Source organism: Microtus oregoni, unplaced genomic scaffold (assembly GCF_018167655.1).
Source record: "Microtus oregoni isolate MIOR12 unplaced genomic scaffold, Mior012 000038F_ref0000394, whole genome shotgun sequence".
NCBI lineage: Eukaryota > Metazoa > Chordata > Mammalia > Rodentia > Cricetidae > Microtus > Microtus oregoni.
Window position 1 is genome coordinate 1,942,713 of NW_024543097.1, and position 16,389 is coordinate 1,959,101.

Sequence of the window (16,389 nt, forward strand, 5' to 3'; positions counted from 1 at the left end):
AGCAGAGGTCAAAACTGGTGGCTGTGTTTTGTTTGGCCTGCAGAGTGTTTAAATATTGAGAAATTTCACATAAAATAAGGATTTCCGGCTTCTCCCAGAAAATGGACAGAGCTGATGACTCTGGGGTGCTGAGTAACAGCTGTCCCCTCAGAGGGAGATACTTTCAGGTTCACTGTCCCAAGCTGAAGTTTCACTTCTGGCCACTTCAGCCACAGATTCCACAGCCTGGTCCCCACAGCAATCCCAGCCAGTGTAGCTCTGCCCTAACTTGGTCTCTTTCCTTCACAATATTGGACAGACTGGTGAGGTGGCCATTCTTAACTGCGGTCGTGTTAGCACATGGGCAGCCTGTGGCGGTGGGGGTTGGGAGTCCTTTCTACACGGCTGCTGGCATTGTCACGAGTGCCTGGCACACATGAGTTGCTTGTCACTTCTTATGTGTGTGAATACATGAATGGCAAAGTCTCAGGAATACAGAATCCTGCGACAGGAACCCATTTCACCAGCTGAAGTCCTGGCAGCTTCATTAAGTCTTTACTGAGACTTAATGAGAAGTCAAAAACCCACACAGCAATGCGAAAGCTGCCCCTGTCAGCTCCCTCGTTTTTCCTCAGAAGACAGAGGTGGCACCGCTGAAAGGAGCAAGCTGCCCGAGTACAAAGGGAATTAGAGCCAGGCTCGCAGGCAGACAGCGCTGTCAGCCAGGACAGGTACAAAGCTGTCTTATCGGGATGCTGTCCTTCCTGGGTCCGCCTCAGGGTACTGCAAGGGAAGGAACTTTGGAAAGTACCAGAGATCCTTAGGCCTTCGGCACCTGACTAGAGAATGTCTTCTTCCTATTCTTTTGCTGCCAATAAAGGCCAGCAGAAAACATGGAAGGGACTGGCATGTGGCACCAAGGGGTAAAACCCCACTGACATCACCACGTGGCACAGAATCGCAGGCACCTCCACTCCGAGAGAGCCGGAGTGTGTCCATCTCAGGAATATCTTGAGAAAAGAACCTCTCAGTTCCAGGATGGTTTCTGGTATATCATGCTTAATCCATATTTGCTGAAGGAATGAATGAAGACCCACTCAGAGGGTTGGAAACAGAGAACTGGGCTCACGCTTCCGGTGCACAAGGACAAAGCGAAATGACAAACTGCGTCCTTTGCATGTCTGGCCACACTGGAATCTCTCAGTTCTGACAAGAGCGTCACCATCGGACTCATTCATGAATACTTTATTGAGACAACTGTCCAAATAATCCTGATGTGCTTAGATGGAATATTCTTTAGGAATGTCAAGGTTAGTGATGAGGTTTTGCTTGTTTGTTTGTTTTTTCTCTTTCTGCTTTAGTGATGGGAATATTACAGGCCGTGTCCCAGAGGGCTCTGAGGCTACCAAACCCAATGAGTCCTCTGCGCTCCTGTCTGCCTGGCTCTCTTGTAGGCCCTGACACTTAACTGAAGCCTTCCCTGACAGTCAAATTACTATTGCTGAGAGGCGAATTACCCCAAATCCAGTGGCATAAAACAATCGGTTTATTGCGCTCCCAGGCTCTGCAGGTCAGGCAGCACACAGTGAAGGCAGGAGGCCAAGGGTGGAGTGCTCACTCACGGGCAGTGGTAGATGGTGGCTGCCAATTCAGGCTCAGTTGGGCTGTCAGCCACGATGACTATGTGTGACCCCACCATGGGGTTCCTTATAGCATGGTGGCTTCGTGCCAGGTCTTGAGAAGATGTATTACCTTTTATAACTTGGCCTTGAAAAATCACACAGAAAAAGTTTCAATGTCACAGCCACTCAGCTTCGGGGAAAGGAGATAAAGCCTTGCCTCTCAGTGAGAAGAGGTCAAACTCACAGGTAAGAAAACCACATGTGATGGGAGGTAGTGCTTACCCGCCTACAAAATGCAGTCTGCCACACCAGGCTGGGTGTGTCCGCAGGCACTCTGTGCTCAAATACACTGACTTGGCCGGCCCTTCTGGCCTCCACAGGCACCCACACCGTGGCACACACTTCAACATACACATAGATTTAAAAAGTAAAAATAAGTCTGAAGAAAAAGAAGGCCAGAGTTGGCAAGACGGCTCAGCGGATGAAGGAACTTCCCCGAAGCCTGGTGACCTCACATGGTGAAAGAGGGCTAACTTCCACAGGTTGTCCCTTGAAAGCCCGACACACTCTGGCATATGTGGTATGGAAGTAAATAAATATGTGTAAAAATTAAAGGTAGGTAGTCATATCTATCTCAGAGTTGTTTAGGGATAGAACATAAGGAATATGTGCCGATGTGGGGTGGTATTATTACAAGGTAAGATGATTTTGTAATATGTTTATATATTCTTTTTGTTGTTGTTGCTTTGAGGCAGGGTCTCTCTATGTAGCCCTGGCTGTCCTGGAACTCACTCTGTAGACCAGGACTGGCCTCGAACTCACAGAGATCCACCTGCCTCTGCCTCCTGAGTGCTGGGATTAAAGGTATGTGCCACCATGCTAGAACATATTTCTACATTCTTTAAATGTGAAAAGTGAGGGTTAAGGAGCTGGTGAGTAAAGTGTTTGCCTTGCAAAACAAACAAACAAACAAAAAACCCAAAAACGCCTCAGTTCCATCCCCAGATCCCTCATAAAAAGGCTGGATATGGTGCGTGCACTTGAAAGGCAAGCTCAGGGAAGGCAGAGACAGGCAGATCCCCTGGGCTTGCTGACAGGCCAGCCTAGCCTAAATGGTGAAACCTAGGCAGCCAGTGAGAGACTATGTCAAAACAAACAAACAAAACATCAAATGTAGACAGGACACTGAAGGCTGTTATCTGGGTTACATGTGCATACACATGAACAGACCCACATATGAACATACAAAAAGGAAGGTGAGAAGTGGAGTCTGAGTCCTCTCTTTACGGGGCTAGAATGTGCTTCAGCAATCCATTCCTGACGTCAGAACACAGTGGAAGCACACCTGGACTCCCAAGGTCAGGCCACACACAAAGAACAACATCACCTTTTCCTCTCTCAAGCCACCTTCTAGCCAGCTATCACATCACGAGGACTCCTTGCACATCCCGTAGTGGCCCGTGTGGCCTCCCACTAACAGGCTCCCATCTGCCAGCTGTAGGAGTAGCTGACACTGCTCCAGCTGGTGACCACAGGCCCTACCCAGCATACTGCTTGCAACCTCAGCTCAACTGAATTGCTCAGGAACTCCTGGCCCATAACAACCATGAGAGACCACTACCATTCTCTCCTGTGTGAAATGATATGCTTTGGGGTATTCTGTAGTATAGCAATAGATAACGAACACACAGAAATATTCTCCACTAACCAAGCATAGCAAGGCAGATTGTGTAGCCTCTCTGGCCATGTTCCTGGTGATAGGCAGCACAGCTGCGTGCGGTGTCAGGCTGAGCAGTCGAGCTACGGATGGCTCAATAGCAACACTGGCAGTAAGCGTTCTTAGGAAAGGGGTCCTTAATGAGGCCATGTTATGACCAATTTTATACACATGAGAAATAACACAAAAATCACCACCAACATGCGGATGACTGAAAAGCTAAAGTAGGAGTAGGAGCCACGTAACTTAGATCCCGGGAAGATGACTCCAGCACTGACTGCCACCTGCCAACTGTGCGGTGTGTATACCTGGAGGGCCCGAGGGTGGCTTCTGGAAGCTCCACTGAGCTCTTCTTCACCTGGACAGTGGGGCTTTCTATCCAACACTCAGAAAAGGGCATCATTCTGATCCAGGTTTTAAAAGAATTCCGTTAACTCTGTACTTGGGTGTCAATGTTTTTCTGCTACAGTCCCTGGCCAACTCTGCCCACCTCCTTTAACACAGCTGTGAGTCACGCTGTAGCTGGGCAGCGTGCTAAAACTAACCAGACAGCATAAAGCACAACCTTCACCATCATTTTGTTATTTATCTGTTTTACCCTCCTCAGCCAAGTATCCCTAGTAACAAGTCATTAAAAAAACCAACAACTAAACTAAACAACTAATTAAATATAACCTAAATTCAAAAGCCCAGTCATTACTGAGACACAGCTCTTCAGGATGGAAGACGTCTGTTCTGGATCTAGTACTTATCACTCTGCTCCTTGCCCCTCCACACGAGATCAGGAGGAAGCTAGCATCTGAGCAAGACGTATGAACTGCTCAGCACCTACTCAAGAAACACCTGCTCCTCTGAGATGATAACCAGCCAGCCCTTCAAAGATTAACATTCAACCACTTCCCACCACCTAGGAAGAAAACCTTTGAGGAAAGAATGTACATTCATTTTCTAAAACTTCATTTGCTTAAAAGGCATTTTCCCAAATACCGTGTGGCCTTTTTTCCTAGTCAACAGCCCTGGCTAGAGCAGCTAACAGATTTAGCAATGTCTTAAAGGCAGCTCGTTCCTGCCTTGTCCCCGAATGTGACCAGGGGTTTCTGAAGGCACAGTAGTACAGCAGACACAAGCCCCGGCTAGGGAACAACAGAGGCGAGCTGTCACGCTTTGTGTTTCTGCTTGTTAAGTCCGAATGCTCCTAATTAGTTATTCTGCCCAATAATGCCTGGTGGACAATGGTGCAGGGACTGGGGCTGCTGAGGCTATGAATGCAAGTCCCCTAGCCTCCTGAGGCTTGGCGATTGGTGGCTTGGTTGTGGGCACTGAGGCGCTGTGTTCCTGCTGGCTGTGGACTCAATGACATCAACCCACATGTGAATAAAGGTCATCACCTGCTAGTGCTTTGGCAGAAGGGCAGCTGCCCTGAGTGCCCACTTAGTCCTTGCCTTTGTCTACTGACTCTGTGAAGAGTGCCCACAGACAACAACACTCTATGATTCTGTTTGCTCAGTGGGGGCAGGGCATACAAAGTGATTCACCGAACATCCTTGAAGAATTCAGCAAAACACATCTTCAAAGACTGGCCTTGAACTGCCTTGGACATGGCCTTTTTGTGAACTCACTCACTAGCTACAACTCCAGGAAGCCTCTGAAGTGGACCACCAGGTGCACTGTTCCCGTGCGAAGCTCTTCTGACAGACACTGATGTCACACTTATGACAAAAGCTCTATGGACAGGGGAACTCGCCAAATCCTCAGCTGAGAAGTTAGCTGTCCAGGACATTTAGTGCGTATTCAGGACTGACATTCCTGCAAGCCCAGCACTGGGGGCGCTGAGGTGGAAGCCAGCCAGGGACGCATAGCAAGATCCTGTGCCAAAAACAAACAAAACGTGGGCAACACTGAACAACTCAAGACCATTCTGACAGTCAGACTGGAGGTCAGGGGACTGGAGAGGCGGCTCAGGGAGTAAGACACTTGCTGCGAAAGCAAGAGGGCCTGGGTTAAAATCCCAACCACCTATAGAAAAGCATGCCCTGGCTTCCAGAAGCTTGCTGGTTAGCCAGCCTAGCCTGAATGGCAAGCTTCAGGTTTAGTGAGAGATTATGAGTTAAAAAATAAGGTAGAAATGGGCAGAGGAAGGCACCTGTGGTGGTTTGAATAGGAACGGCCCCCATAGACTCGTGTGCTGGGATGCTTGGCCCATAGGGAATGGGACTTATAAGAGGCATGTCCTTGTTGGAGTCAGTGTGTTGCTGTTGGAGGAAGAGTGTCTCTAGAGGTGAGCGTTGAGGTCTCAGAAGCTTAAGCCAAGCAGAGTGGATCTCAGTCCCTTCGTGATGTGGATCCAGTTGTGGAACTCTCAGCTCCTCTCCTGCACCATGTCTGTCTGTGTGTTTCCATGCTCCCTGCCAGAGTGATGATGGACTAAATCTCTGAACTGCAAGCCAGCCCCAAGTAAATGTGCTTCTTTATTAGAGTTGCTTTGGTCTTGTTGTTTCTTCACAGCAATAAAAATCTTACTAAGACAACATCTGACATACTACTCTGGCTTATGTGTGCACGTGTGTGTGTGTATACATATGATGTGGGATTTCCCTCTGTGTGCTGTGATTACCATTGATAAATAAAGGAACTGCTTTGGGCCTATAGCAGAGTTATAGGGGAACAGAGCGAGGTGGGGAAAACTAAGCTGAATGCTGGGAGGAAAAAGGGCGGAGTCAGAGAGAAGCCATGGGGACAGACGCCAGAACTTTACCCAGTAAGCCACAGCCATGAGGTGATACACAGATTAATAGAAATGGGTTAAATTAAGATGTAAGAGTTAGCCAACTCTCTCTCCCTCTCCCTCCCTGTTCTTACTTTTCCCTCTCCTGTTACTCTTATCCCCAGGCACCAGTCTCTGTCCCCTCTCTGCCCCTCCTCTCTTCCAATAAACCTCCTATGTGGAAAAAAAAAAAGAATTAGCCAATAAGAAGCTAGAGCTAATGGGCCAAGCAGTGATTTAATTAACACAGTTTCTGTGTGGTTATTTCGAGGCTAAGCGGCTGGGAACAAATAAAAAATCAGAAGTCATTTATTTGTTGTTTCACATATGGCCCTTACTACCTTGGTTTTTATTTTGAGACTATTAAAAAATTCCACTTTTGCCAGGCGGTGGTGGTGCATATCTTTAACCCAGCACTGGGGAGGAAGAGGTAGACAGATATCTGAGTTTGAGGCCAGCCTGGTCTACAGAAAGTTTCAGGACCAGAGCTACACAGAGAAACCATGCCTCGAAAAAAAAAAAATCTTTTTTTTTTCACTTTTACGTGCCCCATGTGTTCACAAAAGCTTAGTAGCTGTCTGCTTGGCCTTTTTGAAATCGTTTGAGAATTTGAAAATCAGCATGCATTTGCACTTCCAAAAGAAAGTCTTCATAATTCTTTTGTATAAGAAACAAATAACAAGCGGGGCGGTGGTGGCACACGCCTTTAATCCCAGCACTCGGGAGGCAGAGGCAGGCGGATCTCTGTGAGTTCGAGACCAGCCTGGTCTACAAGAGCTAGTTCCAGGACAGGCTCCAAAGCTATAGAGAAACCCTGTCTCAAAAAAAGCAAAAACCAAAAACAAACAAACAACAAAAGTACCCCAAACAAAACAAGGTCTCCCTCAAAAACCTCAATAGCAGGGGCTGGAAAGGGCTCTTGCTGCTCCTACTGAGGACCTAAGTGTGATTCCCAGCACTGATGTTGGACGGCTCATGACTGCCTGTGACTCCAGCTTCATGGAATCTGGCACTCTCTTCTGGCTTCTGTGGACACAACACACAAGTATAATAGATACACAGGAATAAAAAAATGTCTTTAAAAAGAAACAAACTAAGTTTTTCTGTCTTTTTTTGTGTCAGGGTCTCATTCCATAACCTGGTTATCCTGGAACTTGTTCTGTAGACCAGGCTGGACTTGAGCACAGAGATCGTCTGCTTCCCGAATGCTGAAATTAAAGGCGTGTGCCACCACCACCTCAGCCTGAATACCATTTCCAGCTACCCTATTTATTGAACAAAATTCCTCTGGAATCCAGTCTGAAGAAACTAGTGTATCAAGCTGGTAGGCCCTAGACCTCCCAGGAACTGGAGAACCTTTGCCTTCCCTAATATGCCAGGTCCTCGGCCCTGCCATTAGGTCAGAGTGGCCCATGGCTCCCGAAGACGCTGCCCACTGACAGGCCACGCAGCGTGCTGCTTCCCTGCTGTCCTCCGTGCACACGACATCCAGAGAGCAGTCTAGTCGCTGGAGAAGCACAGGTCACTGGAGACTTAGCCCCAGCACACAGCTGACCAGCAACTACAGCAATTCTCAGCTAATGGGAAGGAAACCGTCAGGACTTGCAATTTCCCCCGCATATCCAAGTATACTGTAGTAAGAATGAGTATATTCCCGGGGCAGAAAATTAAAATAGTTTCTTGACTGTAACAAAAGATCTATTAGGTAGCTAAAAGTCTTCAGCCATAGTTGATTGAGCACATTTGTCAAAATTTTGAGGGGTGTTATAAAAATGAACCATGAGCGGTGCATTTTTTTGGTACCAGAATGTTTTCAGCATCTTTAAATAATATCAGTGCTTTAAAATTACTCATAAACTTCAACTTCCTCTTTATTGTATCCATTATTGTGAGTGTGTGATTGTGTACACACACACGTGCATGTGCTTTTTGTCCTCTCCTTCTGTGCTGGGGATACTGGGGATCAAACAGCTCATCACGCTTAGCAGCACGAGCCTTATCCTCTGAGACACGGACCAGCTAGGATGCCTAGTAAATCAGAGCCTTTTTTTTTTAATTTCTTTAAAAAAAAAATCAAACTCATAAGGGAAATTTGTAAAAGTTAAAAAAAAAAGGACTCTATACTGTTCAGGAGCTATAACTTTTCAATAATTTATTAATTTTCCTTTCTTTCACTATAAAACATATACCTAAAAATTCCTTTTTCCATAGTTATCAAATAAGATAGAAAATTTTGTCTTTATAGAAGCCCTTATGAGTAAGAAATGGAATCAAATGGGAGAAAAGCTCCGACTCCAGCAGTCCTGAAGGGGAAAAGCCTGGAAGGGAGAGACCAGGAGTCTCAGATCCTTGGAGGCTTATGGCTGGACGGCCAGGAAGGGTTCCTGCTACCCTGATACGCTCTTACACAAAAACGCTAACATTGTTTCTCCTGCTCCAGGTCCCCTCTCTTCCCTATATCCGAGAACAGTTCAAACCTAGAAAACATACTCGTTATTGGCCCAGAAACCAAAGGGAGATGAGCAGGGATACCCTTCAGGGCTGATAGCCAAGATACAGACAGATCAAAAGCCAAATGCAATTTGGCCCACCTCAAGCAGAAGCAGTAATTGAATTGAACTTCCTCTAAATATGATAAGTTTGGGGCTCTTAAAGCCAGGCACAAAGAACTAGGTTAGAGCGAGCAGCTACACCAATGGATGCCCTGAGCCCCCACCCCCGCCCCCGCCCACAGGGACTTTGATAAGCTGGAGATTGTTTCTATCACTCCACTGTCCGGCTGAAAACTGATTAAGCTACTTATGGGCTCTGGGGGCTAATGGCCTGGCTCCCCAAGAGCACCACTGTCACTGATTGAAGTAAGCTGCTTGGCCTGTATGGTCTGATTATTACAAGAAGGAAAAAGAAAGGGCCGTGGGCGAGACAGCAGGGTACACGCAAGCTATAAGAAGCAGGCTTATTATTCCAAATGGATACACACCGCTGACACCCTCAAATGGATACGGAATGGTGCAATTCTCTCTTCCTCTGACACCAGAGCTCCTTAAAGGGGAGTCACTCTGTTTTAGACTTCTACCTTTCTGAGCGCGTCTGGTGCCTTTAAACATTTCATGACAGTGCCTGGGCCCTAGGCTACCATGATCAGACAGACCACTAAGATAAATAAATGTATATCAGAAAATTCCATCAATTCACCCCCATATGATACAGTATATCACCATGTGACTGAAGCTGGAGATGCGCCCCTCTGTGCCCCAGCCAGCCAATTCCATGGGTGGCAAGGACTAAAGGAGCAAGCAGGTCTAAACTTGACAAGGAATATAGACTCGCCCTAGCCTTCTCTGAGGCCTATCCAACTAAATGTTATATTATTTCTTCCATTTGAAATAACTGTCTTGCCTCCAAATGAAAATTAACAAAAGAGTTTTAATTTTTTTAAATTAAAAAAAGACATATACTAGAAACCTTGAAAAGTAATTTAGAGTCTGGCAATGACTGAAGGCCTCGGTGAGTTTTAAGCTGCGCTCACTCCTTTTGGTTAAGACAACTGGATGAAAACAAGGACGGACGCCTAGCAGTCTGGATTTCTGAAAGTTGTCGCAATTATTTTTCGATTGGTTCTTCAGAGAGTCAGCATTTGTTTAGAGAGTAAAGCTTTCTTTCCGTGTTGAGCAGCGTCTTGGGAGTGCGCTGTTGATTTAAATCATTAACCAAAGCTAAGCCTACTCAGAACTTAGGACTGAGCACACAAACCTTGGTTTCTTCCTGGCTGCTAACCTGGTCAATCATTACAAGTTGTGCAGTAACAGACTGCAAAAGCTGGTTCCGACTCCTCCGTGCTCTGCTGAGCTTTATTAAACTTCACAAGTCATTCAGCTGTAAGATTTCCGCAGCCACCCACTGCCTCCCCATCTTTTCTCTCACATAGTTTTGAGTTGAAATATTCATGTCATGTAAACTTCATTATTTTAAAGAAAATGACTTATTTTTAGTCTAGTCACAAGGCACCCTATCTGGTTGTGTTCACTGGCTGCTGTCTCTCCTCACCGCCATCTTTCCAGAGGCTGGAGCCACTGATCTATTTCCTGTCACTACGAATTGTTCACTGTGGGACACGCCACTTAAACTGTTTTTCCCTGTCTGGATTCAAAGGCTCATCCATGTTGTAGAGTGTACCAATGTTTCACACATTGTTATGGCTAGACAATGTTATGTAATAATGAGAAACAACACCCATCAGCTGATAAACATCTGGTTGTTCCCTGCTCTTTCTTCCTATTGTGAATCATGTTGCACTGGGCATTCTTACAAAAAAATGAAAATTTTGTTTGATTTGTTTTGGGACAGGGTCTTGCTATTCCAGCCATGAGGCCTGAGCTGCCTCGGTCTCCTTCATGGCTGAAGGGCAGGGGCACATCACCCCACCCAGGATTCACGCACAAGTTTTCCTAAGGACATACGTTTTATCATTATCTTGGGCATCTACTTGGGAGTTGGATCCCTGGATTATACGGAAATCTAACCTTTATGGAGCTGCTAAACCACCCTCCAGATGGTCGTCCACTCAGCATCCCACCAGCAATGAAGAGAGCCCCAGTGACTCCATGCTTGGGTGCTCGTCATTGTCTCACAGTATCTTTTCAGACTAAATCTCCCTCTCATTCAGAGTAAAAATTAACTGAGTGCGAAGAAACTACCACAAGACAGATTAATTTCGTGCCAAAACCATAATCCACAAAGTGACTTCTGACAGAAAACAAAACTGAAAGGCCCCTCTGAGAACTTACCTGCTGCAGGTCAGCAAGAGAATACAGGTGGATGTGTTGAAGGAGGTATTCTCTGGGGAAAATTCTGAAAACAAAGGTAGATACACAAATGACCAATGGTTCTACCCTTTTCCTATGTTAAACCTCACTCAGAATTCCTACCCTCTGCCCTCAGTCCTCCCCGCTTTCACCTCTGCTTATTTTCCAACCCTCTGAGAAATCTCTAATACTGCTCTGTCCTCTGACATGTTTCTTTATACCACAAATACTATAAATAAATACATTCTTTTCATTTCTACTGTTATCTGAACCACTATAGTATTATGTAGTGTTCTAGGACACATCTGATTTTTGGTGTTTTATTTTTGTTGTTTTGGTTTTTGGAGATAGGTTTTGATATATAGCCCATTATGGCATTGAACTTGAAACCCTCCTTCTTTAGCTTGACAGATGCTGGGATTACAGGAGTGTACCACTCTGCCTGGCCCTGCTTCTGTTTTCCTGTACTAGTTATGTCTCCGACAAATTGTGTGATCTTACTCACATATATCTCAAACCCAGCGTCTATGCTGGTCCAGCTGCTATGCTGCATAACAAGAACAACTGAACGTGATATTCCTAACATCTCTGTAGCAGTAACAATAAGGTGCTGATCTGAATAGAAATGGCCCTAAGAGGCCCATCTGTTCCAACACTGGCCCCCTTTTGGTAGAACTACTTGGGAAGGATTTCGGACTGCAGTCTTGCTAAAAGGAGCTATTGTCACGAGAGGTGGATTTTGAGGTTTTTAAAGAATCGTGTCACTCCGTGTGCCTTTCTCTCTACCTTCTGCTTGTGGATCAAGATATAAGCTCTCAGGTATCTCCTGTAGCGATGCTTGTTAATGTGAATCCGAGAGGAGAGGATTTTCCTACAGACATTTAGAGACAGGGCTGCGCTCTTGTGCCTAGAGGAGGCATATGGATTTCCACAGCAGGGCAACAGGGTAGCTTTCTCCCCTCTCCCTATAAGCAAACTGAACTAGAAACACATTCTCTAAATCGTTTTCTGCAGACATACTAATCACAGAGGAAAGATGGAAGAAGGACACAAACACTAAGACCAGGACAGGCAGTGTCACCCACCAAAGAAAATCATGTCACTGACAGAGAGCAGTAGCAAGTTCTCTGTTACCAGAGAACACTGAAGAAGCCTGCCATCAACTGGCACATGCAGATCAGTACCAATGGTTCCATTTTATCATCTTTGGAATCGTTTGACATACTGGGAAGGTAACTTAGGCTTCATTTATAGCTTGTTTTAATGAGAAAAGATGAAAACTAAAAAGGAAAAAGGTCGTATGTGATTCAGAGCCCTTACATTAGCTGACACTTGGGGTTAAACATGCAGAGGTAATTGCCTATGAAATCAAAGGCAATAGCCTTAACATGAAAAGCAAGGGGGACCTCATTTCATTTTGTTCTATGTTATTAAGTTAAATAAATCAAGACTCATTTAACCTAACTAATTTCCAAGGACTTAACTCGCACCAAGCCCCAACACTCAGGACAGTAAAGGACTGTGTTAAACTCAGAGAAAAGTGGGCTCTTTACAAGATTCTGTTAGAATTATTTATGTATGTAACATGTGCAGGAACTCAGAGACACACAACTGTCTCTTAAAAATCCAAAGACTGGGGCTGGAAAGAGGGCTTAGTTGGCAAGATTCCTCCTGGATAATCAGGCAAACTTGAGTTCAGTTCCTGGAACACACGTAAAGACACCAGGTATTGAGTGTCATGGGGGGAACCAAGCTTTCTGATGGCATCTGAGGCCTGATCCCTGGGCGGAAGACAGCATATGCTGAGTACTGTAAACCAGGGAAGATCACAGTCCCCAGGGGAAACTCATGACTGCTGCTTTGCTAAACAGATGTGGTCAAATGCCTTCTAAATACTCATGTTTATATCCACAGATTAGGACAACTCTTGGCCTTTGTCAGAGAAGTTTCTTATTAACTGGGAAGCGACTGACACGGAAACAGTCAAAGAGCTTAAAATAAGAGATGGCGAAGTTCTCGGCCAAAGTGGCATATCTGTATCACCCTCTCCTGGGCCTAGGGAACCTTGGAAGAGGGACAAAAAGAACAGAAGAACTGGAGGATGGGGAAGTAAGCTGCAAAAAGATGTCTTCTGAACATGATATGGTGGTTATCCCCATGATCTCACTACATCTGTGAGATATGTATCTACAGATGTGTATGAGATATGTATCTACAGATGTGTATGCACAGAAGTGCACAACACTGGGCCTGTCAACATTTCATCATAGTAGGGAATATGGTTCATCCCTCCCTGAGAAATCTTTTAAGTAGATTTTGAGTGTTCTAATTTTATTTTGAAAGATTTTTAAAAATATTTTAAATTACATGTAGGTGTGTGAACATGAGTGCAGGTGCACACAGAGGCCAAAGAAGTTGGATCCCCCTGGAGCTGGAGTTCTAGTTCCAGGCAGTTGTGAGCCACTTGATGTGGTTGTTAAGAGTCTCAGGTCCTAGGGAGGAGCACTGACACGGTCTCAGCCCTAAGCCATCTCTAGCCCCTGAAGGACCACCGACAATAGCAGCTGGGGCAGGGGTCGCTTTCTTTAGTAGCATAACCACCTATAAGCTGCCCATGCTCTAGAAAATAGCCTCTTACCCATGTCCCTTCAAGCAGCCCTAATTAAACTCAGTGGCTCCCACACACATATGCATGAAAGTGGAGGGGGCTTTGGGGGAAGAAGAAAGCTTTCGATGAGAGAAGGTGATGGGGTAAAATGACCACAATTCAATATATACATGTATGAAACTGACAAAAGAATAAAAATATGCTTTAAAAAAAGCCAGATGTGGTTACAAGTACCTCCAGTGCTAGTGGGGGCAGACAGGAAGATCCCCGGGGTTCACTGGCCAGATAACCTAGCCAAATCAGTGAGCCCCAGGCCAATGACACACTGTGTCTCAAAAAACAAGGTGCAAGGCTCCTGGGGAATAACACCCTAGGCTTCCACACGCACACATACACATATGCACACACAATTAAAGTGAAGGGGGGGTTGCAATGGAAATACCTCAATTCAAACAGGCTTTAAAGAAAAAAACTCACAACACACATACTCACATACACAATCAAAAAGGTAACAACAAATACAGACCTCCAGAGTTTGCTTCTGAATAATAAGGATCTCAAAGAAAAATAGGGGTGAGTAAGGGATAATTTACAAAGAAAACCATTTATTCACACATTACTGTGTTTGTCAGGAATATGTGATCCAGGGCAGGTAATTTGTAGTGAGTTGCAGGAGCCACTCACTGTCTTGGCTTTGGAGGGCACCTGCACCCACATCAGAATCTGTAAAAAGCACCGTGAGGCATCCCAGGAAGAAGCAATTTGGTGTTCGAGATATGAGCTGCAAACTCTCTTGAAATAGTTACATTAGGCTAGATGTGGAGAGGACTCATGCGTCCAGCTATGCTTCGAGCTAATGGAAAAACAATTTGAAATCAAAGGCAGGTACTTCGATGAGAACCCACATTGAAGAAATAAGCTTCAATCATTTCTCTAGATACCTCATTTTGCTAATCTCATTGGCTGAAAAAGTGGCAAGATTGCACAAGGTATTATATCTGAGTAGATAGTTACAAGAAATAAGGGTTTCTTTTACCCGGTCATTCAGAAAGTATGTGTAAGCTACTTAGCAACAATCTACAGCCTCGGCTAGCAATGCTTGATAAGTAATTTGGGCTGTGATTATTCTGGGGCCGGGTTGTAAAAGTGACAGATCATGTCATTTTTATATACCCTAGCTCAAATTCTTAAAGTAGTTTAAATAGGAACGAGAATGTCACACTTTTCCGACAGTGGTCCAGAAAATGATTTTAGGTAATGATATATATTTCATTTAATTTAGGAAAAGAGAAAATTACTCCTACTTTTGGAAGAATTTTTCAGCAAAGAGTTATACGTGTATACGGTTTAGTATATTTAATATATACCTTCCTAGCAGTCCTTCCTCAAAACTTAGGAATCTATTTACTATGGCATGACACTGTCTTGCAGGCAGTCTCTATCTCCATTTAAGGTTTATGATATCTATGTGTATATTTATATATAAAATATCTAATATATGTTTTTGGACCTATGGAGAAAGCCAAAGAAGGGAGGCTATACAAGAGAACAGGAAGACAGACAACTTGCAAACATTTCCAGAATTGGTTCAAAAACAATTAATTATGATATAAACTAAGGATACTTGCTTTCGAACATTTTCAAATGCTATCTACATGTTATAACCTCTGAGCTCTGGAAGATTCGTGCAGCTAATCTGTCAAGATTATAGCCCAACTTTAGTTAATGATGGTTTAAATGAACTAAGTTGAAACTAGCCATAAAAGCCCGGCTAATTCTAGAGAATAAACAAAAAGGTGTATTATTTACTTAGTATAGAGAAGTGCTATTAATTCACTTGAAGTATTAATAAATTATGATCTTTAATGACGCTATTTTAGGGAGATGTGAGAGGCACTAGTGGACAGGCATGATGACTGGGACCCCTCGCTCCCAGATCACAAGGTGGTAGGAGAGAACCTGACCTTCACATGGGCACAGCGGCATGTGAATGCCTACACACACACACACACCCCTACTTTATGATAATACTGTTGCCAAATGGGTTTATTCTGGGCTTTTGTTTTAGATTGTCCAGATGAGGGAAACTAAATGATAAGGGATTAGTTAAATGTGGTAGAACAATCAGGACATGTTCTCTGAGGGATTCCCCGTGTCTTCACTGCAGGGCCAAGCCCACATCTGGGCACTCCTCCTAATGATGGACTATTTACACAGAAAGACCCAGGCTCTTCGATGCTTCTAGACTCAGCTTCTTTTTGCTTCTTCCTCCTTGTTTATCTTTTGTCTCCTCGGTTTCAATGGTTATTTAAAAACAGGGCAGCTGAGAGTGCTGAGTACACAATCTGTCCAGGTGCTTTCCCTTATCTGTAGGCATGCTCATTTACAGGCGAGACAACCAGCTCTGAGAGCTGGCACAGAGGTGGGCTCTGGGGCAGGACTGTCTACCTTCAGGGCCACCAAGCCGCCGGCACTGCTGTTACTACATTATTATTGTTGTCCCCCTCTTTGGTCTTGGTGGCCCAGTTGCAATCTTTAGCTCTGTGGCAACCTGGAATCACAACTCCAGGGGAGCATAGTGTACCAGCCTACTCCCAATCCATCCTGTGAGAAATGTCCAAGTTGCTCTTCTACTGATTCTGCTACTTCTTTTTTTTTTAATTTATTTATTTATTAAGGATTTCTGCCTCGTCCCCACAACCGCTTCCCATTTCCCTCCCCCTCCCCCGATCAAGTCCCCCTCCCTCATCTGCTCGAAGAGCAATCAGGGTTCCCTGACCTGTGGGAAGCCCAAGGACTGCCCACCTCTATCCAGGTCTCGTAAGGTGAGCATTCAAACTGCCTAGGCTCCCACAAAGCCAGTACGTGCAGTAGGATCAAAAACCCACTGCAAT

At 44.9% G+C, this 16,389-nt stretch overlaps 1 protein-coding gene across 1 annotated transcript in view; it reads right to left on the reverse strand.

Moving 5' to 3' along the window:
- The window catches only part of Plekhm3 (pleckstrin homology domain containing M3), a 161,554-nt gene that overhangs the window by 59,522 nt on the left and 85,643 nt on the right, over positions 1-16,389 (reverse strand). Inside the window, exon 6 of the mRNA XM_041631814.1 lies at positions 10,870-10,933. Within this exon, the coding sequence (XP_041487748.1) occupies positions 10,870-10,933 (64 nt within the window). The remainder of the gene's footprint in view (positions 1-10,869; positions 10,934-16,389) is intronic.